The following is a 23,663-nucleotide window of genomic DNA, read 5'->3' on the forward strand; positions in this document are numbered from 1 at the left end:
ATATTTGTATCGGAATTAGATTTGAAATGAACTAATGATAAGATGAATATCAAACATTCTAATGAATTTCTCATGCTGTAACTTTTACTTATTTTGTCTCATTTCGAATACGCGGAACGATAATTTTTTCCACCTGACCGGGGGGGGGGGGGGGGGGGGGGGGGGGGGTCAAGGCCTATTTCCAATCACTTTTTACTATATAGTTTGAAATATACAGGAGGGCGATCAGCACACATATTTGCTTTTGATGGCATTTCAAAAAGATAAGCCTAATCTTGTTAACAATTATTTTCCGGGTATCTTCTTTTTCTCTTAGACATGTCCGAAAGTGGAAATACACACATGGAGCAAAAATATTTTTTAAAGAATTTTTTAATATTGAAATTATTCATTAAACATATCGACAATGTAACAGTCTTTAAAAGATGGTACCCCGACTCACAAAGGAGAGGCCTAGGGCCGCAAACGGAATTAAGTTTGGGTGACAGATAAAAGGTAATGAGTCCGATGAGCTAACATGCATTCAATGACATTTGATAAGCACACCATGCATGGTCTTGGGGGGAGGGGGGGTCTTGGGTATTACATTAAATGTATTAAAAAGCAAACCAGTTTCTAAAAGTTTTTATTGATTTTACATACTAGTAACTCATGGCCTTTAAATAATTGTAAAGTTTTTTTTAATACTTTGTTTTATCAATACTTTGTACAATTCTAATGATTTTAAATGATAAACGTGTCTGCTCCCAGAACAAAACTCCTCAACTAGCTGCAGGTCTGTAGCTCCCGGTCTGAAAAAAAATCGGATGGACGAACTTGTTGTCCATTCGTTTTTTTTTCTGACCGGGACCTACATGCTTCATACACACAGCTACTACTCAACCTGCAGGGAAGAATGTCTTTTGACTAATTAACTACTATATAAGTGTGTAAACTAAATTGGACAATCGTCTTTTATGCTTTGTACATAAATATATAGCAAGATAAACTTCTGATGGAAAACCTTATTCTTGAAAATAAGTTGAGACCGTACCAATACAATACAGTACAGCATACGTATGTCATTATGCATGGGCATGAACTCGCAGGGGCTTGTTAATTATTAACGTAAAAATGTTTAGTTAAGGCGGTGTTACCACATATCTTTTTTGTGGTTAATTCAAGGAAATATTAATTACATAGCAGAAAAAAGTATGAGGCTGATTATAAGACAAACGTTCAAGCTTTTAAAATACAGCCTCGTTAATCAGTTTTGGGTGGAGATATTGTAGTAAGTTATTTACTGTGTGTGTGTCGGGGGAGGGGGGGTTCTTGGTTGTAAATGTTCTTTGTTGAATGTTTATAGGGTATGTTGCGTTAAGTATTTATATGTACCATAAGTATTTCGTTACATTTCATCATACAACTTGCAAATTTTTTAAATTGAACATTCGATACCATTAACCTTAATTATACTTTGTTAAACTAACAAATACTAGACTTTTTACAACCATCTTGATGATAAATTATATAAACATGTACACGTAATATAACGTTGACCTCTTGTATCAGTTTAATATCGTTTTTTAGTGTATACAAATGTAAATGTACTAAATTAAATATTGAATTGAATAAAAAAAGAACTTTAAAATTTTGTCTGTTTTGTTTGCAAGTTTGTATAATTATCATAAATTATACAATTCGCAGAAATGTATTGAAGATTATTTCACAGATCTAGAGAAAAATCCTTTAGTGGTTTCCTTTTACATGCATACACCCAAACCCACAATTAATTGCCCCTGCTTCCTAGAATTTCAATGGTCTTAAAGTTTACTAGCACCTTTATAACATTCCATAAAAGTTTCTCTCTAGTCCTTGATAATTACGGCTATGTTAATCTGCCAGCGTGAAAAAAAAATCTTTAAAACTTCCTCCCAAATCAGCATGTAAAATTGCGGTACAGAACAACAATGGTTTGATTTTTTAAGAGTCTTGGGACAAAATAAAATTGCACACAAATGGTCTTTAAATCAGTCACCTCGCATCCCACAATTCTGATTTATGAAAGAATTAATATTGTGATTAATTAAATCGACATCATTTACTTTGGTTGTTTGAATAGCATAGAAAATACAAGGGAACGCGTTCAGGTATACAACAGAACTGTTCGTCGAAACGAAAGAAGTGTTCTCTCAGGCCGAACTGCCAGAGAAGATAGAGATCTACTTCATAGTCCAATGGTTTTTTAAATTGTGTCTTTTAAACCTAGCCAGGTTTGGTGTGCATTCTGAAGGGGTATCGTGTTATTTATAGGCAAACAGAGCAGATACAAAATGGTGGAATTTACTGGAACGAATTAAGGACTAATTAAGGAATTTAGGGAATAGACAAAAAAAGTTTGAGTATATCTTTGTGAAGTCTGTGACAGATAGTTGGAAAAGATGATACAGTGAAAGCCCCTAATGGAGATAACAAAGAGAGGTAAGTGAGCGAGGGATAACACTACCTGAGTCTACCTGGAACGAACCTGGGTCTTGTGGGTTGGTGTCATAGGTATAAATAGTAAACAGCCTCATATGCCCTATCCACTTACCACTAATACAAACAATACATCATACAGTGCTTTCTGGTGAGGCAAGCTGAGAGAAAAAGAGACATCTTATATAGTTTATTTCAATTTTTACTTCTTATAAAAGATATCACTATAACTGACAAGAGGGAGTCGACCTTTGTAAAATATTTTTTGGCATCAAATTTATAGTTTATCGTCTTTTGAATCTCGGTTGTTTCAAATTCTTTGGAAATGAGACAATGGCGTCATCAATAATAGAGGACATCATTCTTTGTAAGTTTTCACACATAGATTGGTAAAGTGGTCTTGTCAGTTTGAGATTGATGAACTTATGTTTACTTATGATATACGATTATACGTGTATTGTGTTTGTTCCTCAACCATGTAAATACAAACATCCACACTCTGCAACGGTATATCGTACACATTCGGTAATGTAAATATATATATGCACGATGTATATAAACGATCCCATATATATTAACCAAAACCATGATGATTAAACGAAAAGCTTAAAGGCATCAAATCTGATTTTGAAATTTCTGAGATATTTTTTTTTAATATTTCGACACTCAATTTAGTAGACTGAATATGATCAGAAATTCAAAATTGTTAAATTTTTCATAATTTTGTTGGCATTTCTTGTTATAAAAGTTTAAAACTACTACAGATATGCACAGGCGGGTAGCATCGTTTTTGAAAGTGGAGGGGGGGGGGGGGGGCAGACTCATCCAAAAAATCTTGACAAGCAAAAAAGAAAAAAAAGTGAAAAGGTTACTTTCCAAAATCCTGAAATTCCTAAACCAACTCCATCTTAATTCAATTTTTTGTGTGTTAATTTAAGTAAAATCTTTGCTGCGCAAAAAAGTGGGGGGCAGGCCCCCCTGCCCCCCCCCCCCCCCCCCCCGATGCTACGTGCCTGATGCATACAGGCTTTTCCCACTATAAAACTATTGCGTGTCTAGTTATATAAGCCCAAATACAACAAATGTCTAGTTTTTACAATCCGACATTTGATACTTTATGAACCAGTATATAGACCCTTTTGTAGAATTTCATAATAATTTTAAAAAACTTTAAATTATTCATTTGCATTTTAGAATTACAACAATAAGTAAGACAGTCATAAAACCGTGGTTTTTATGGCCAAAAAATTTATATTTTTGTATATTTAATGCATGTTTCGTTCCGTTGAAAATTGTTATCTATTAATTATATTCTTTGACACGGATCTACATTTCTGCTTTCAAGGCATGTCCTATTAATCAATTAGCATTAAATTATACTAATGCATTCAGAAGAAATGTTGATAACCTTTATACTATTTCATTATTAAGATTTTCGAGAAAGGGTCAAGCTAAAAATACACTCGAGACAATGACAAAGAAAAACGCCGCGAGAGAATAAACTCTAAATTAATGAACGTGGAAAAAACAGCACCTGTTTTGTTTGCATTCTTAAAGGAATTTGATGCAAATGATAAATCGATTACTCAGAAATAATTAAACCCCTGTTTCTCAACTATAACGAATATAGCTCCTTTGCTTTCGTGATATAACTGCAAGTTATATTCACAATACACCCCCCCCCCTTTACACACACCCTTCCAACCAATCGCGAAATTGTCCATTTTCAAAGAATATATGACAGATTTTTATAAGGTTATACACTCAGACGAAATGTTTTTCGGGTTATTTTTTTGTACTCCTAAGCACTTAGAATAAAATCTAAAAATATCAAAATTCACGTAATTACAAGTTAGTTGACAGACATGAAACCAAACAAAGAAGGGGTAACCAATTCCTTTGTATTGCAACAAAACTTAGGCACACATTTACATAGAAAACCATCCAATTATATTTTCCTTGCGTGAAAAGAAACGTTTTTTTGTGTGTGTGAACCAGCAGAGACTTGAATTGTATACTTTATTTTAACCCAAAGCTTCTCGACGCACATCACTGGTATACCGGTGTTTGAGGGGTGTCGTCCTTTGGTCACCGTTGCGATTCTTTAAAGATCGAGGTCGTGATTTCAGAAGACAGGAGACATGATCGTAGTCAAAAATATCTTGTTAAAAAACAAGTGTCATTAAAAATATGCCCTGAAAAGAAACGAAAACGTGGTTCCTTTTAAATGGTTTTGTTTATGAAAAGGGAGGGGGGGTCGTCGAATGCGGGGGAGGGGCGGCGGCTCAACGCTTGAATCATGATTTTAGAATTAGAAATTCTAATGAATTAGTTAGAGTGTTAGCTGCGTATTTCGAAAGGCTATTTCTAAATATGTTGTACTTAAAAAATATTGTTTACAATATTTCTCATTGGTATGAGTACATGTATTATACATATATCCTAAATATTGATTACACTTACATGTAAATACATGTACATATATATATCAAATCAAAAATCTGAAATGATTTAATATTGCGCAAAAAAAAATAAAAAATAAAAAATAATATATATTTGTTTTCATTCGTCCTTGTACATGTAAAATATATATGTTTTCATTGGTCCTTGTAAAATTGGGGATGAATTATATAGAAGAAACTGCTGATTTATAACAAAGGCTAGTGATAAAGCGATCTTAATAACCTGACTCTTTCCTACATCCGGATTTTAGTAAGTAGGATTGTAAACAATGTAGACTCTGTACGTGCTCTATACTGGTACATGGCTGGACAGATATATACATGTAATTTATTTGTAAGATAACAAAGACCTGTGAGGGGGCTCCTTGGGTATGTCTAATGTACCAGAGAGGCTGAACTTTTTGGGAAACCCTTAGAAGGGAATGTTTTTGTGTAAGTAACTTGCTTTACTCTACATTTCATCACCTAATTCAACACACGTATGCAGTCAATTAGAGCACAATTTATTTTATGTTTTATTTTTATGACTGTATTGTTCAGGTTTTATTATTTTCATTTCAAAATTTTCTCCCTTTATATTTTTGTTAAATGCATTATAGATGAATAAAAAACAGCAATTTTTTATGACAGGTTTATCAAATTTGTGTTATTTATTAACTTGACATTTCATGTTTGTCTTGATCCTGACGACATGTCGACTTCCGTCTACCATTAGGTCGCTCTATTGCTAATTACTAAGTGTATGAAATTCTGTTTACATTTCACAACATATGTCTATCGGACTTTGTACGTCATCATTTGTACTGATAACTCTTTAGAGTACAATATTAATGAAACCATTGTGTCATAATTCTTTATCATTCGCATATGGAAAAACACTTATTCCTGAAATGTCACAACCATTCTACCTTGATATAAAAACATGGTTATTTATTGTATGCGTGAAATATAAAATGTCAGATTTATTTTGGGTTTGAGTAAATCTCGAGATACATGTATGCCAAGCGAAGCTTTATAAGTTCTAAATTCTTTCATTAAACGTACATTGTAGTATGAAATATCGTGTGGGTCTGTTCAATATATCTTGTGTGACAGCGACGTCGTGTTGGAATAATACAAAACCTTGTACCATCAATTTTGACAAATTAGTCCCGGTTTTTAAATATTTCAAGAAAAAACCATAAACTACCTGTATGGAATCATCAGACCGACTATTTCACACAGAGAACGATCAGAATTAAAATGTTTTAAAACGGGTTAATAGGAATGGAAGGAAAATAAAGTACATGTACCTCTATTCACATATACTTGAAATGCATAAAAAATATTCCCTGTTGGTAAACATTTAACACTTAAAATTGATCAATGGTGAAATTGAAAAAAGGTGAAAAGATAACAGGAAAACAGACATAGACTGGGAATCAAATCTAGCTCATACTTTTTAAAGAATTTACTATAACTAAACAATATACCTGAAGGTAAAATACAAATAAATAAAAATAAATAATTAAACTAGATACGATCTCGTTACGAGTAACGAGTAGGTCTTCCGTTTAATTTTTTAAACGATTCGATTAAAATATCAATGACATTTCAGAATTCTCCCTCAACCACCTCCTTTTAGATAATGTATACGATTGTCAATATCCTTTAAAATGCTTAACAAAGAGTTTTGCTTTTTAACATACAGCACATTAAAGATTTAATATTTTTATCCCCTAAAATCTCTAATTACGTCATCAATGGGTTTGGAAATGAGTTTTACAAACAGATATTGCTGCTATCAACAACTTTGCTTCTATAATGCATTACAAAATCTTGATCATTTTTAAGGTATGAGTAATAGAGTTTAGGAGTCTATTGGCCCCTAATTTAAGGGGCCAGCCCCTTTTTCTTGATTTTATACGAAAGGTCTCATGAATACTAACATTTTTTGTTCTTACATCCATCTTAAATTGTTGATCACTTTTGAGATACAAATGATTGAATATTTTAGGGGCCAGCCCTCTAGATCCTTAATGGGGACAGAAATTCGTCTTTTGATAAGTGGAATCAATTTAAATCATTTTGTCAAACATTTTCTCTTCTATGATGTCTATCAAAATATGTATACTTCTCTAGTTATTTTTCGTCAAAGTTTAAGTACTTTGGCCCCTAAAAATCCCTAATTACGTAATAAATGGGCGTGGCAATGATTTTTTCAAATAGATATTGGTACGATCAACAACTTTGCTTCTATAATGCATTACAAAATCTTAATCGTTTTTAAGTTACTTGTAATAGAGTTTACGAAGGCCTTGGCCCCTAAAAAAAGGGGCCAGCCCCTTTTTCTTGATTTGTGTGAAAAGGTCTTAAGAATACAAATATTTTTTGTTCTTACACCCATGTGAAATTGTTGATCATTTTTGAGATACAAATGATTGAATATTTTAGGGGCCAGCCCTCTAGATCCTTAATGGGGACAGAAAATCGTGTTTTGATAAGTGGAATCAATTTAAATCATTTTGTCAAACATTTTCTCTTCTATGATGTCTAACAAAATATGTATACTTCTCTAGTTATTTTTCGTCAAAGTTTAAGTATTTTGGCCCCTAAAAATCCCTAATTACGTAATAAATGGGCGTGGCAATAATTTTTTCAAATAGATATTGGTACGATCAACAACTTTGCTTCTATAATGCATTACAAAATCTTTATCGTTTTTAAGTTATTCGTAATAGAGTTTATGACTGTCTTGGCCCCTAATTTAAGGGGCCAGCCCCTATTTCTTGATTTTGTTGAAAAGAACTTTTGATTATCTACCACTTTTGTAATATATGTTTTAACAAAATATCAACTCATAAAAAGATACTGATCAAAACGTATGAAAAATTTGATTCGAAATTAGAACCCAATTTTCGAGCCTATGCGAGCTCATAGAAATGGCGCCACTGGCGCTAAAAAACTACATTGTGCACAACTTTGATTTATGGTCTACCTATCCTGAAAATTTCATATTCCTATCTCTGATAGTCTCTGAGTTTATGTCTGCACAAAATGGGTCGTAAAAACTTACAAAATCGGCCGTAAATCGGAACCGGAAGTGCCGATTACAAAATTTCAAAAAACCTCTAGAATTATGACCACTGGCAATCATCTGTGAAAAAATGGTCGAAATCAGCCGAATAGTTTTTGAGATATCGCGTGCACAAAATTTTGGGAAAAAAATAATAATAACTAGACACGATCTCGTTGCGAGCAACGAGGAGGTCTTCCGTCCGATTTTTAGAATATGCAATGACCTTACTCTTGACTTTCATCAACGAAACGTAGTCGGAAAAGGAGGCGGGATCTATGAGTAATGGGTGAAAGACTATCTATCCCTTTGGTGTCCCTTATTTGAGGGATCAGCTCCTTTTCATTCATTTTACTCAAAAGGTATTTTTGTGTACCACTAATAAGTATTTAGAAATTGGTTACCGTTTTTGAGATATCTGGGAAAAATCGTTTTGATATCCGGTCCTAAAACTCCTTTTAGGGTCCAGATAAAAACAATATATATGTTTGTACATTGTTAAGCTCAATATTTTGAGCATCTTTTGTTAAATATTGCTTTCCAAAGTTTTCCTCTATTTCGAGATATTAAACATCAAAGCTTTAGACCTCTTGTCCCTTAAAATCCCTAATTACGTAACATAAGTGTAAATGATTGCCATGTACAGGTACATAACATTAGAATGAACATAATTGCTTCTATAACGTATCACCAAATATTTAACAGTAAAAAGTTATCATTAATAGACTTAAGAGCCCCCTCAGCCCCTTATTAGAAGGGCCAGCACCTTTTTCATGATTTCAAATGAAAGCTATTGTCAATTCTAACACTTTTTGTTCAACAAGTAATTACAAATTTTGTACCGTTCTCGAGATATCTTGAGAGGGTCGTGTTAGGGGCCAACCCTGTATCTCCTTTTAGGGACCGCATAACAAAGAAATTATAGTTGATTATTGTTAAGCTCTATATTTTGAGCATCTTTTGTTAAATATTGCTTATCCAAATGTTTCTTCATTTTGAGATATTATGCATTAAAGTTTTGGACTTCTGGTCCCTTAAAAATTACTAATTACGTAACATAGGAGTAAATGATTGCCATGTATAGGTAAATAACCTTAGAATGAACATAATTGCTTCTATAACGCATCACAAAATATTTCACGGTAAAAGGTTATCACTAAAAGACTTCAGAGCTCCCTCAGCCCCTTATTTGAAGGGCCAGCCCCTTTTTCTTGATTTCAAATGAAAGCTTTTGTCAATTCAAACACATTTTGTTCAAAAAGTGTTTACAAATTATGTACCGTTCTCGAGATATCTTGAGAGGGTCGTTTTAGGGGCCGACCCTGTAACTCCTTTTAGGGACCGCATAACAAGGAAATTATGGTTTCAGGTTGTTAAGCTCTATATTTTGAGCATCTTTTGTTAAATATTGCTTATCCAAATGTTTCTTCATTTTGAGATATTGAGCATCAAAGTTTTGGACTTTTGGCCCCTTTAAATCCCTAATTACGTAACATAGAAGTAAATGATTGCCATGTATAGGTAAATAACCTAAGAATAAACATAATTGCTTCTATAACGCATCACAAAATATTTCACGGTAAAAAGTTATCATTAAAATACTTTAGAGCCCCCTCAGCCCCTTATTTGAAGGGCCAGCCCCTTTTTCATGATCTCAAATGAATGCTCTTGATTTAATTAAGTTTTTTTGTTCTACATGTTTTAACAAAATGCTTTGAAGAAAAGAGATATTCAAAGAAAACCAAGAAAAATCATGACGCCTTTTTTATCTTAATTTTCAAGCTCGGGCGAGCTTCGGCGCTCTTTGAGATAAAGATGATTAATGACCATTAGACACTATTTCAGTCTTTCGTCTATCAGCCCTGAAAAGTTCAACATCATATCTTCAATGGTAAAAGAGGAGTTCTCGGTACAAAATACCCCTATAAAAACTGATAAATCCACGATATCTCGAGACAGGAAGTGACGTCATCAACAAAAAAAATTTCCAACAAGGTTCAGATCAATACCTATCAGAACTGAAAATTTGACATAAATCGGTTGAGCCGTTTCCGAGAAATCGCGTGCACAAAATCGGTAAGAAAAAAAAAATAATAATAATAATAGGGAAAAAGAAACCTAAGAAAAACAATAAGGTCTTCCGTTGGAAACGGAAGACCTTAATAAGAAACAGTACGAAAACTATAAGGTCTTCCGTTGGAAACGGAAGACCTTAATTAAAAGGAATAAAAAAAAAGAATTAATGCACAGGACGGGAAAGATGTCGGACCTACTCAACGCAACACAGAAAAAAACTCCCCCCACGGAGTGTTAGACTCAGTGTTTTACCTTGTACTACAAATAACAGGCCACCCCATGTTGTAGCAACTTCCAAAACAAACCCAAATCGAACATTGATCACAATGATATTATAAAGAATCCAGAATAAGGCAGCATATACAGCGCCAGGGTACAGAGTACAGAGCAAAAGGTTTTTAATGTGTTCAGCTAGAATGCTTAGCCAGAAAACGATGCCAGGACTAAGCCCATTAGTATTTCCCAAAATTGGGTACCCCTTAATCTAAGAAGTTTTATCTATCTTGAAAAAGGGATAAATTTTCCACAAATCGACATAAAATACCTGTTTCAAGAATCTGTTAATCGTGTTATGCATATCTGGTTGAAATTTTCCGCTTTGTGTAAGGAACACAATTGTTGTGTATTTTTACGCTGTTTATGTGACGCTGTGTTGTGTCTTTGGTTTAAAGGGGCGCGGTCACAATTTTGGTCAAATTTTATTTTTCTGTTTTTATTATTTGCAATGCTTTAGGAATGCATTTCTAATGATCAAATGAAATTTGGGTGTCAGTCGTTGAGTTTTAAGCAAGATGAAGGGCTTAATATGCCCCTGCCCATGCCCCTTTAAATTGGACCTCGTTCACTCGCGTATTGGTCAATATCTTTTTGTTCAAAGCATTTAGATAATCTATTAATGTATATACTGCAAAGCCATGCAGCTCTATAGGAAATTACAACATGACACAATTAACCGATTACCAATAATCCATTTACTCCTTGTCTGCAAGCACTCCCTGGGTGTTTGTTTTTACATATTTGCCGTTGAGGATTTAATAAAATGCAATTATCAAAATTTTTCATGAAAACTCTCAAATTTAAAAAAAAATCGATTGTATTCTAGTATTTAAAATAACCTTTTACCCTTCATTGAATTTCTTTTTAACTACGAAATTAACATTCTAATAATTATTCATAATGTTATACTTTATGTAAGAAAAGGTTCATTTGTCCGTTAAAAGTGCAAGATTCAGTCCCAATTAATGTATGCAACCAGTTATCAATATCAATTTCTTATTCAATGATATAAGAGTAATTTGTAAAAGACTATCACAATAATATCAACAACTTTTTTCTTTTAAAGTCCATTAACGGAAATTCATCAAAAGTTAAAGACATAAATTTCAATTCATCGAAAGTTAAAGACATAAATTTCAATATTTTCATGATGACAGAAATGAGCGTTGTTAATTGAAGCTTGCATGGTCAACTGCGATTGATAATGTACAATTCAAGAAATCTAAAATGCATATCTAGGTCAGTTGAACCTAGCAGACATGGGTTAATATTTGAATCTCATGGATACAGCTGAACACTGTGGTAATTATAAATGTGTATGTCAGTGACAGGACCGTAAGAAATCTTGTCACACAGAGACCCCCGGGGGGCCTGCATATGTCCCAGCGCCCTGTTAATGACCAATTTCATGTTTTTGTGGTTGTCAGTGAGGAACAATTAAGACACAAGTACATTCCTTTTTGAACAAGTGTATTATGTGTACTCGTATGTCGAATTTTACCGACCTTGAACTTTAGGAGATTTTGAAGTGTGTGCCATGTGTACTAGCAATGTCTTATGTAAAAATAATAACAAAACCGTGAAACCTTTCTTTAAACCAGTTTAACGTACTGTGTATAAGAATTCCTATTGTGACGTCGCGCCTTATACCTCTAATGTTTTGGGGTCGAGACGCTTTGCAGGTTTAGCTATATGTTCATTCAGTGGAACCAAATTGATTGAGGGATTGTTAAAGTATTTGAAGACTCTTCGTATGTTTTCTCAACAAGTTAACGGTTTACAAAAGAAATGGATCAACACACGAAAAAAACCCGAAATAATACTGTTCTCAAGTCTGAGAACACTTGCAATGTCCTGAACAACTGGATTTAGGGATACTTTTTGATGTTTCTTCTGCAATGGATTAAGCGTCCCTGCGTGTTGTACTTACTGGAGATAGTACCACCGTTCTTCGCCCTGGATATTGATAGATTCGGGACTTCACATTTTGATCATCCACCTCTTATCTACACTGGTCATTTAGGTGCTCTTTGAACAAATGGATGACTTATTATGTGAAAACTCTGTTCTGTGTGTGTTCTTATAGTATAGTTATCTTTGTTAGATCTTTTCTCGGACGGTATGGGAATAATTGTGAGGTTTGTCAATGGTATGTATTTACCGGTCATTAGAATAAACAATGATAACTAGGCATCGAAACAGAAATTGTTTCCTATAGAGCTAAAACTCAATCCGTTTAGGTCAATATAAGACACAGGTAAAAAGTCTTAATCCCTCAATCGGCGTTATTATAATAGGATCTGCATGTATTTGTTCTACTTCAATGGAAACCAAATCAGTAATTTGTGCTGTCTCTATCTTATCTAGAAAAGTATTCCAAGTACATGAATATCGACAACTGTGAAAGTTATTGATGGGGTTCTCTTACCAATTTTATTAACATTCCACTTAAAATTCTGCCAAATGTATTGACTAAAGGAAAACAAAATATCAGTCATCTTTGTTTCATAACCTTTGGGCAATCAGATATTTTTTGGTTAAGGTACTAGACTTTAATTTTTTTTAAGAATAAAACGAATCTCATCGTTTATGGATTCAGGAATGACACTTTTTACGTATATACTTTTATTTGGTTGGCAATATTCAGATACCATATATATATCAATGTCTTTAAAATATCTTATGAAATACATCATATACCATGCAGGAAAAAATTGTCTTTTCATTGTTTCCAGCACTTCTGGACTGTTTGAACATATGGCGCTTAGACATTCACTGAAATATTACTCTGGTTTCACATTATTGTGTCACGTGAGAAAGTTCAGAATCACGATCAGAGACAGTCGTGAGAATACATATTGCATCATATGTAAAAACACGGGGCAAAGGGTGGGTGGAAACAGGTTGAAGTAAACAATCATCCACGAAAAATAAACATTTAAATGACTGCAAACGCAAGATTTGATGATGCGTTTTATTGTTATCGGTGAGAAAGAGTAGAATTAGAGAGTTATAAAATTACTCATGGTATATATTAAGGGATCCGATTCCTTATTTATATTAAATTTGTTGTCACCCTTCTTAACTGGGCACAAAGCGTGTTCCTTTGCAAACCATTATGTAGACGTTTCTTGTACTTTTACATAATGGCAGAATAATAGCACGCTTTATTGTTCACTGGAATTCCCTTATAATACAACCCAAACTGTTTGGCTTGCATGTAGATATTTTTCATCGTTATGGAGAATATATCCACAAACATCTTATGATCCGATGTTCATGTATTTGATCATATACAAAATGATGCTGTATACAACAATCGTTTTATTCATGCATTTATTATACACTATGCATATCCTTATACAGTATACTTTTTTTTTGCAGTATTTTACATAACAGTAGTACTTGTTACCTGTGACGTCATCGGTAAACGAAGGGGTCAAAATGCACATCCCCCAGACGGCCCAAAGTTATTGACCTTTTCTGTTGACCCTCCTGTCAGTCACAGTCCCCGGCTTGTTGTCCCAGTGGACACAAACACAGACCTACGGTTGGGATGTCGGGCAAGGAACGTGGAGGAGCCAATCCAGGTCAGCGTTACAAGAGATTGTTGTTATGATTTTGTTAAAATATTGTGAAAGTACTGATTTTAGAGACACACCAAAACTTCGGAAATTACACTGCTTCTACTTGATAAAAAAAAAATATATTATTGAAAATTTTGGATGGTAAGAAAAATTTCCTAGCTTCTGTTTAATATAAACTCAAAGTACTTCATCATTGTTTTGCAGAAAACTATTGTCTATCATCACGTAAGATGATATACATTATTTTACGTTCATAATTGTAGGTGTTCTGGGAAAAAAGGGGGCCAAAGGGAGTGGAACCAATAACAAGCATGATTACCCCCTATCCGGAGGACAGCGAGAAGTACGAGGTCTCCACCGGATCTTCCGTCAGTGATGACGTCACGGACCTGTTCTACCTCACCGTCAATAACGTCGATTACAACGACAATGGAAAGTACTTCTGTCAGGCCTACTACAAATACAGGCGGATAGATGGAAGTGTCGTTGTTTACGTCAGAGGTACGATCTAATAAAGAAATTAAGTACAGCACTATACTGTTATTATACAGTATGTACTGGCACTCTCTCTAGTATTGGCAGACCATAGGAATACTACTAAGGTTTTTCAGTGAATGTAAAATTTTATGACTTGTAAGTCTGCAACAGAACAATGTTATAAATAACTAGCCTTGAGCTGGCCTCCTGTTAGGTTTCTACGCACTAAATATTACGAGGGCTGGATGGTTGTGGCCATTTTTAGACCATACAAATCTCCTTAAAAAGAAAAACTCTGTATAGAGATTTAAGAAAACATTCAAACTTTAAAGTTTAAATTGACGGATTCTTTTCTTGGCTAAATAATAATTCATAGCTAAACACATCATTTTTAATTAAATAACTAAGGAAGATCTGCTGGTTAATTTTGTTGAATATCCAGACTCCTTAATTCCAACATTTCTGAAAACTGTATGATGTTAAATCAAAGTAAACAAACTTTATTTCAACGAAAATGATATAAATATTTCTCGTTTAACAAAATATCGGCATACTGGATTGTTTTTTAACTATCAAACTTCATAAATAAATATTTTCATACTTTGTCTTATTAGGGCCGCCGAAAGTTGGGGTGTTTGAGAACATGATTTCTGGGATGCTGAACTGGGACCTGCAACTCGTGTGTCCATTTCACTCCCAGGATGAAATCAACAACAGAAGTGTGTGGTATAAGGGGGACACGCCCATTCAGAACGATACCGACGACAGGTAAAGCAGCGCTGTCTCTAATGTTTTACTCCAATGTCTCAGAACGAATGCATGGTATAAAGAGAATGATTTTTCTATTCAATTTCTTATATTACATAATACCATAAGATATAAAACGATTAATATTTCGACCTGAAAGGGCTAGCCTTTTTAATTTTGCAAGTGAATCTAGAAATAAAGATATTACTTTCGTCAACCTCAAAATGAAGTACAAAACTTCGAGGACGTCTAAATCTGGACATATAATGCAAAGCATCTCCAATGGCATCTCACACGAGGCACGAAATATCAAATTTCCATTATTCTACATGTTCTCACATGCATCCTATACAAATAAATGCCTAAAAACGGACAAAGTAAACTTAATGCGTTTTTAATTATAAATGAAGCGCCTGATTAACACGAGTGTTCATAACGTTTTAGATACAGTACTTCTATCAAACGTTATGATGAAATTGGCGGGGAATTCATTCTGTCGATCTCCAGACTACAAGAGAGCGACGTGGGTAACTATACCTGTGTGGTACGCAACGAGTACGGGTCAGACCGCGGGAGGATAGAGGTCCAAGGTACTTATACTGGCGTGGGAATCGTCATTATTTATTTCATGTTGTTTCATTTCAATAATGTCATATTTCAATTTAATAAAGAAAGTTTATTTTATGCAACCCCCCCCCCCCCCTTGAAAAAAAAAATAAAAAAATTACTCGTCAATTAAATATAATTTGTGAAAACCAACAATAAAAATGCATACACGCAAATGAAAAAGCTTCCAAATTAAATAGAATGGAAAGAAAAACTTTAATTGTGGTTATCATAAAAATAGGAAAAGTTTTTCCTGTTCTGGTCTTTCAAAAAACAGAATTAGTAATTGTGAAAATCTTCTGATTTAGTTGGAGAACGCACCGAACAGAAGGGAACAGAACAAACAAAAAAGGTGGAATTCATCTACCCAACGCATTCGCAGATCAGCGTGGAGGGGAAAAGTCCCCTCAAACTGTGCTGTAAGGCCCAGGGCTTCGACAAAGTGCCGACGGTATATAGTCTACTTTACACTTACACCTTGTACTATACTTGTTAATCTTTGCAAGAAGTTTAAATTAGGGAACTAGAATTAGGCGTGCTAACATGCTTTTTTGTTTTCCTAGTTGGCCGATGGATCAAGGGTAAATCTAAAACAGATTGATTGTTTTTCAATAAACGTGTTAGCTTTGTTTATATATATTTGAGTTGAACAGTTTTAGCCTTTCATTTATTTGGTCTAATATTTGATTTTATTTGCTATATTACAAATGAGTGCATGGTCATGACAATAAAACTTTCATCAGACACCTTATTAAAACATAATATACTAAATAGCATTACTCCTAAAAGTAAATAACGATTCCAGAAAAGGAATGAAATGATATCGAATTTAAGAATCAGTATTTGGACGTTTTGGTATACGCACTTGAATGTTACCCAGAACAATTAAGATAAATGTAAAAAAAAAAACCCAAATCTTTCGACCTATCATGAAAAAATTAATGGATTACAAGAATTACGTAAAGTGAAAAACAAACAAAATAAAAAGCACATAATTTACCCGGGGGGGGGGGGGGGTGCTGAATACGTGATCACTTTACAACTTCGTGTTCTGACCTCTAGTTTCTATAGTTTCTATAGAAGGTCTGCTTACTAGCCATATTTAAATTCCCATTGAAATAAATGTCTAAGTTCTCAAATCACTTTTTGTGTTGAGGGGATATTGACCTATAGGTATACTTACGTTAGAAAAATTTCCACTTAAGCTTATCTAAGATAGATCATACAAACAACTATGGTGCTTGACTTATTTTTGAGCAGACAAATGACGTTTTTTAAAATTAGAATACACTTTTATACTCTTAGGAGCGCTTAATCTTGATATATGCTTTAACTTTTTCACTATGTACTTAGATTCCACTTAATGTAGTCGTTTTCGCCGTTTGATGATTTGGAAGTCAAATATCCAATAAAATTTTCGTGAATTTTTACCCTTATTGTTTGCGTTGTTTGTTTGTTTGTTTGTTTTTGTTGATTTTTATTTATTTTTGTTATTTGAGCTTCCAAATATAAAAGCAAGAACAAAAGTGATAGAATTAAAATTTACCGGTCTAGCATTCTAGCATTGGGCTGTCGTGGTAGATATGAATAATTCCATAACAACAAGGCCATAATTTTAGAACTTTAATTTTGTTGTCATAGAACTAATTTTACCCCCCCCCCCCGTTCCCCCGTTTAGGAAAAAACAGCAATACTAAGTGCAAGTGCATAATCCCTGAAAGGAATCTCACGCTTTACACCCCTTGTTATTTGTTCTTATCGTCTTAACGCATTTCATGTCTAAGTATGTTCTCAAGTCTAAGAACATTCCGAGTTGCTTTTATGAAGGAGATTTTGAGAGCATTTTAAGAAAATTTGAGTTGAGTTGAGAATTTGGACCTCCACATTTTTGTGTATTTCCTTCTTCAAATTAATATACCTACATGTATTTTGAAATAAAGCAATGTTTCATTTTATTGTAACTGTAGATATTCTATTTGAGGAAAAAAACCCAGTCTCTTTCAATCTTAAAAGAAATAATTGCATGTTTTAACATTTATGTTATTAAATGAAAAGTTTGTAAATCATTGAATTAAAAAATATCTATAGTAACTATCAAACTTGATTAGCTAATTAAAATGTATTAATTGCAGGAGATTTCAATAGATTTCATTGTTTTGTTTATTTTGTTTTGATTTTGTGCTTTATCTTTTTTATTTTTTTCCCGAATTTTCTTGAATTTAAAAAAACCCCAAAAAGTAGAAGTACGATTTATTCATCAAAGATAACAATTAAGAGAGAAAAAAAACGTCATCTTTATTCAAATTTTTAAACGAAAATTCTTTGTCGGGGTTTCTATACACTTACAAATCCATGCAATGCGGAGAGTTTTGTAACTATTCCATTTCATACAGATGATGTGGCTGGTCCGCAGCATCACAGGGAAGGAGGTACACCTGAGGTCCCAAGACGAATACATGAACGGGGACGTCCGCCTAAGAACATACTTCATATTTAATTCCACTGGGATCTACTTCAACCTTCTGGCCGAGAGCCTCACTATCAACTTTACCGGAACCTACATGTGTGGCCTTGACCTAGATGGCAGGCTCTACCATGACCACATAAATATTACTGTTCAAGGTCAGAGAAGGTCGATTCTTTTAAAAAGCGTTAACGTTGCCATTAATAACGGTTTATCATGCTTGATATTCTAAAAATTGCAAAATTTGCAAAACGTAGCCGTATTTTACAAAATTGATATTTTTTTTTATACCACCGATTTTTAGATCGCCCATCCGTGACGGCCGATATCACAATGATGAATGGTACTCTAGGAGAAAATAAAAACTTGACATGTCACGTGTGGAGTAGCCCCGCCCCTACACTGCTCACCTGGTACTTTGATGACGCCATTCTGCCATCTTCTTCTAGGTATTTATAAACATATTCTGTATGGGGTTTTTTTTTTACGAAACTTAGATAAGAAGAACAATTTTCTTAAAGAATGTGTGTGTATTAAATGGTAAGATATAATATCATTTTACTTATTGTAGATTAAAGAAAGTGACAGTCTTTCATAATGAGTACCAGCTGGATATGGTATTGAATATCAATTCTGTGCAAGTGTCGGACTTTGGCGTATACACGTGCAAGGTGTACAACTCTTATGGTCAAGGAATTGCCGTACAAATGATCCAAGGCAAGAGCATTGAACTTCTTTAGTAAAATCTTCGTCTCCTTACAAAAAATATGTCCTTTTAAAATCTTATTCCAAAGGTATAGGTGACGTAAAATAAGTAATTACAATGTCTTTATACAACAGATATCGATGAATGCAGTTACGACAGTGAGATCTGTGGCTCAGCCACGTGTATCAACACTATGGGGGAGTACAGGTGTGAGTGTGAGTCGGGCTACACCTTCCAAAACGGCAACTGCACAGGTAAAATTCTACACCTCAACGAATCTGTTATTAGAGAATCTGATCCTACTTTGTCCTTGGATATGCAGGTGTAAAGAAAACCAACCTCATCACATGTTAATGAATAGAATTATCTTGTTTCAAACGTAATAAAAAGTTTTTTAAGGTCAAGGTTAGATACATGTATACTCACGGTAGAGTGTTTTGCCATGTCTAGATATTGACGAGTGTAACTTGCCCACCAAGAAGCCGTGTGACCAGATCTGTACCAACACCGTGGGGGCGTACACCTGTAGCTGCACCAGCGGCTATGTCCTTGACAGGACCAACAGCTACTCGTGTCTGGGTGAGTTACGTCTGTTTATTTATTATAAATATTGAGCACGTGACTAGCTTTACTATTTATAACCTATATCATTTATATTTGGACTGGACTCTTACTCAAATTAAAAACATGTATTTACAACGTTTAGATTTGTAGATTTTTTTAACAAGTTTATAAGAGAGTTGAAAACATGTTATTGACAGATAATGGATACCCGTTAATAATATTATACACAACATGTTATTTTGGTAAAAATTATAACGAGTAGCATTTTTACATTCGCATTAATCTAAAAATACAATGTATATATACAATGTTTATACATAAATGACAATAGAAAATCATAACGTGTATGTAGGAACAAGAATTGGCATTGATTGTGGGGTCAATGAAATTGGATGAAAAGTCACAACAAATTCAAGCCATTGATACCAGATAAACTATTGCTAGTTTAAGTACTTTGGGGTATAGAGGAAAACAAACGGATATGTGCGTTATTAATTCCTTGTTCTTTAAGTTAAATTCATTCTTGTCTTTCTTTCAGTCTTACTCGTACACCGCCTTTATAAATCAAGGGAAAAATAATTTATATATATAATCTAGTTTTGTTTTTTTTTTAAATTTGATCGTTTCTTTTTTAACAGCTGTGGCAGGGTTGACAGACACTGATGACAAAGAGATGACTGAGGACTCTGACTTGTACACCATTATAGGGGCCGCCTCGGGGGTCCTCCTGATCCTTATACTCTCAATACTGATGCTCACCTGGTTCAGGAGACGCAAGTTTGACGCATCGGTAAAATATCCCATACTATCTACTTTGATGAAGGGGCTTTTCAAAATTTATTTGAAAACAAAAATTATGAGAATTTTGTATTTTTGTCTTTTTTTAATAGGACAATGCCTCTACAAAACAGATCTTTCAGGACAATGTTGCTTACCAATCCAGTGGAGAAAGCACGATTAAGCTGGTTTGTCTTTTTTGCTTTATTTTTAATTGAAGAATTACCGTTATATATACACTGATCTTTGGTTGGGTGATTCTTTCAATAGAAGTAATATTTTATATTTCAAATTATGTTTATCTTATAGAAATCCTACTTGGAGGATCTTCAGAGGTGTGTACTTCCAAGTGACGAATTCCCAAGACAACGTCTTCAGTTGGGCATTGATTTAGGTCAAGGTCGTTTTGGAAAAGTCATGATGGCGCGTGCTCTGAATATCAACGGAAATTCTGATTGGGAAATGGTTGCCGTAAAAACTACATGTGGTAAGTCGATAAAAACTCATTAAAAATCTTTAACAAAAAATTAACAAGGTTCGAAAATTTAATCCAGACTTTTCCTCTGGTATTTAGATGACGCGATGGAGATAGAAAAGGAAGACTTGTATCATGAGTTAGAAATAATGAGAAAGATTCCACACCACCCAAACGTTGTAGATTACTTGGGATGTTGTACTCAGCAAGGTAGGTATCATATCTGGCATCATATTCTTTTGAAGCATTTAAACAATGATTTTTGCAGAAATTACAATTGGTTCAGTTGATACTTTTCAATGGATGCTTTACTTTTGAATTGAAGATCCCTTTTACATTATCATGGAGTACGTTGCTGGTGGAAACATGCAGCAATACCTGCGGAAGTTTAGACCTTCCCAGCAAGCCACGAACAGCGAGGAGCGTGTTCCTCCCACTGCCAAAGATCTCAAAAGTTTCGCCCTCCAGATCTCTAGAGGGATGGAACATCTGTCTTCTTTAAATGTAAGCTCGGTTTAATTATACATGTATTACTTATTTTATGTTCATTGAACGAATGCTATTTTATACCTTTTGAGTACTTGTGAAGAAGTCACTGGTACCATTAGCGGATAAACTGAAATTGTCTTTTTTTCTGTACAGATAATTCATCGTGACCTTGCCGCTCGCAACGTCTTGCTGGACCGGAAGGGAGTGTGTAAAATCTGTGACTTCGGGCTGTCCCGTAATGTGGAAGGAGACGAGGTTTACGAAAGGTCATCAAAGGTCAGTAGACCATTAATCTTTTTAAATTGATTTTTTAGAAGGGTCATTCAAACGGTACATAATTAGTGTTATTGCTTTATCTATAAACTTTGTTTCTTAAATAATTTTCTTTAAAAATGATACATACATGTATTTAAAATATCTTGTGTGGACAAAAACGATTACGTGTATATTCCATAAAATATTAAAGAATTTTAGTTTTACGGGCAACACTTATAATTCCATATATAGGGTCCCCAGCCGATCAGGTGGATGGCGCCGGAATCTCTCTCCGACCAGTGCTTTACTAGGAAGAGTGACGTGTGGTCCTATGGGGTTCTTATGTGGGAGATCATCACGTTAGGTACGTAAAGAATACGTTTGCCATTTTGCAAGTACTTCAATACATTTCCTGTATTATGTATTCACGTATTTTTCCAAAGACCGTTACGGTATCCCCCTTGTCCTTGTTCTAGTAATATTCAATTTGGGCTACAACGCACAATAACGTGTTTTTCAGATATGTAAAGAAATACTTTTATGCTGCTGTAAATGTTTTAAATTTTGATATACGTTTGAGAGAGTGTTTAATAATATAACGTTGACTAAGAGGCATAACTGTAACACAGGCGCCACTCCATATCCCGGTATGTCGGCCAGAGAGGTCATTTCCACAGTGATGATGGGAAAATGGCTGTCTCGTCCTCTTCATTGCAAACCAGAATTGTAAGTAGATCTCTCTCTCTCTCTTTCTCTCTCTCTCCTTTTTGTTTTTCAACTTCTTCTAACTTCAGAGGCAGGAACATCTTGCCTTTGTTATGTTCCTTGCTTTTTGCAGGGCATTTCTTTCTAATGCTTTTGTCCTGTTGTAGATATGCCCTTATGGTACGATGTTGGGACATGTTACCGCCGAATCGTCCGTCCTTTAGTGAAATCAGCAAAGATGTGGAGAAACTTTTAGAGAAAGAGTCAGACTATATTGAACTCCAGGAATATGAGGAGGCCAAATTCAGTGTCCTTGACCCTGACCTTGTAGATGAACGTGTGTAATTACATGTATCCAATGGGAATGAAAGGATAACTGACCAATTCCAAATTACAACAATCGACGAGAATAAAATATACATGTTTGTGATAGCCAAACAACAAATTTAGGGCAATCTAATTTGGTACAAGAAGTGTATGAATATAATGTGACACACTGAGTGTGGAACAATTTTATATGTTGTGCTTTGGCGCTGGTGAATGAATACACTTACATGTATGAACAAACTACACATTTAGAGGTTGTTTGTTCTGTCGACTCGCTCCGTTTGCTGGTTCTCTGTCGACCCTCAGTGTTACTGGTTCCTTGAGTTGGATGGATATGAGGAATATGGTGTATGACTGATTATTAATCAGGAAATGTATCCACTGTATATCCATATTATGATAACCTCAAAGGTCAACCAATGAAAAAACAGTATATGTATGACGATTGTACAGATGTGGCAGACTGCATGGTGTGTCTTAGCATTATGTCAAAAAATGAATGTCGATCGTTGTTATAAATATTTGTTTTATTCGAAATATAACACTGGTTTTTAAGTCCCGTTTCATATATACATGTATCAGAGTGCAATTTTCTGTTTTGTGTCAATTGTGAGAATGCTTCGAAGTGTGTTTATTTGTACAGATCAAAAATGAAAGTTGTAATATAGTTCAGTATTTTACGAGAGCTGGGCGCATTCCAAACCAGAACTTAATCACAAAAAAAACTGAATCTGTGATATGAACTCTTAAGTGTGTATGCATAATTTTTCTTTTCATATTACATGAATAGTTGAATATATGTAGAGTTTTAGATGGGTATGTGTCATGTAGATTATTCATATGTCAAATGTGCACTTATTTTGGAATCATCTTTACTGATTAAAAGTTTTTTACATGTTAATTGTTTGTTTTTTATTCTAATTTTTATGCTTCAATAAAATCTTTCTTTGTAAGTAGGTTTTAATAATATTTGATTCTCGAGTCATTAAAATAACATTTCAAAAGTCGAATTTACTTACATTGTGTTTTCATGTGTTTTCTTGTTACAACACAGTTAAACACTGTCCAAGTTTAAAACCAGAAACATTTCCTACAAAATCGATGTTAAAATTGGAAATCTAGCCATTTTCTGATAATGACTATAATTCCCATACATTC

The 23,663-nt window shown here is 34.2% G+C and overlaps 1 protein-coding gene across 4 annotated transcripts; it reads left to right on the top strand.

The window, feature by feature from the left end:
• Positions 1-2,254: 2,254 nt before the first annotated feature.
• Positions 2,255-23,406, top strand: LOC105321229 (fibroblast growth factor receptor 2). Of its 4 annotated transcripts, none has more exons than XM_011419483.4 (21): positions 2,255-2,460; positions 13,711-13,916; positions 14,177-14,414; positions 15,005-15,158; positions 15,582-15,727; positions 16,052-16,194; positions 16,307-16,324; positions 18,137-18,365; positions 18,512-18,656; positions 18,779-18,924; positions 19,048-19,167; positions 19,364-19,492; positions 20,116-20,267; positions 20,368-20,442; positions 20,564-20,741; positions 20,829-20,939; positions 21,055-21,233; positions 21,372-21,494; positions 21,726-21,837; positions 22,103-22,199; positions 22,346-23,406. In XM_011419483.4, exons 1-21 carry the CDS (start codon positions 2,442-2,444, stop codon positions 22,521-22,523), a joined length of 2,898 nt encoding a protein of 965 aa, XP_011417785.3. In that variant the 5' UTR covers positions 2,255-2,441; the 3' UTR covers positions 22,524-23,406. The 4 variants fall into 4 exon arrangements, with proteins under 4 accessions (XP_011417785.3, XP_011417786.3, XP_011417784.3 ...); XM_011419484.4 differs by lacking the exon at positions 2,255-2,460 and adding an exon at positions 5,195-5,351; XM_011419482.4 differs by lacking the exon at positions 2,255-2,460 and adding an exon at positions 11,959-12,475.
• Positions 23,407-23,663: the final 257 nt, after the last annotated feature.

The sequence above is a fragment of the Magallana gigas genome, chromosome 2 (assembly GCF_963853765.1).
Source record: "Magallana gigas chromosome 2, xbMagGiga1.1, whole genome shotgun sequence".
NCBI classification, from domain to species: Eukaryota; Metazoa; Mollusca; class Bivalvia; order Ostreida; family Ostreidae; genus Magallana; species Magallana gigas.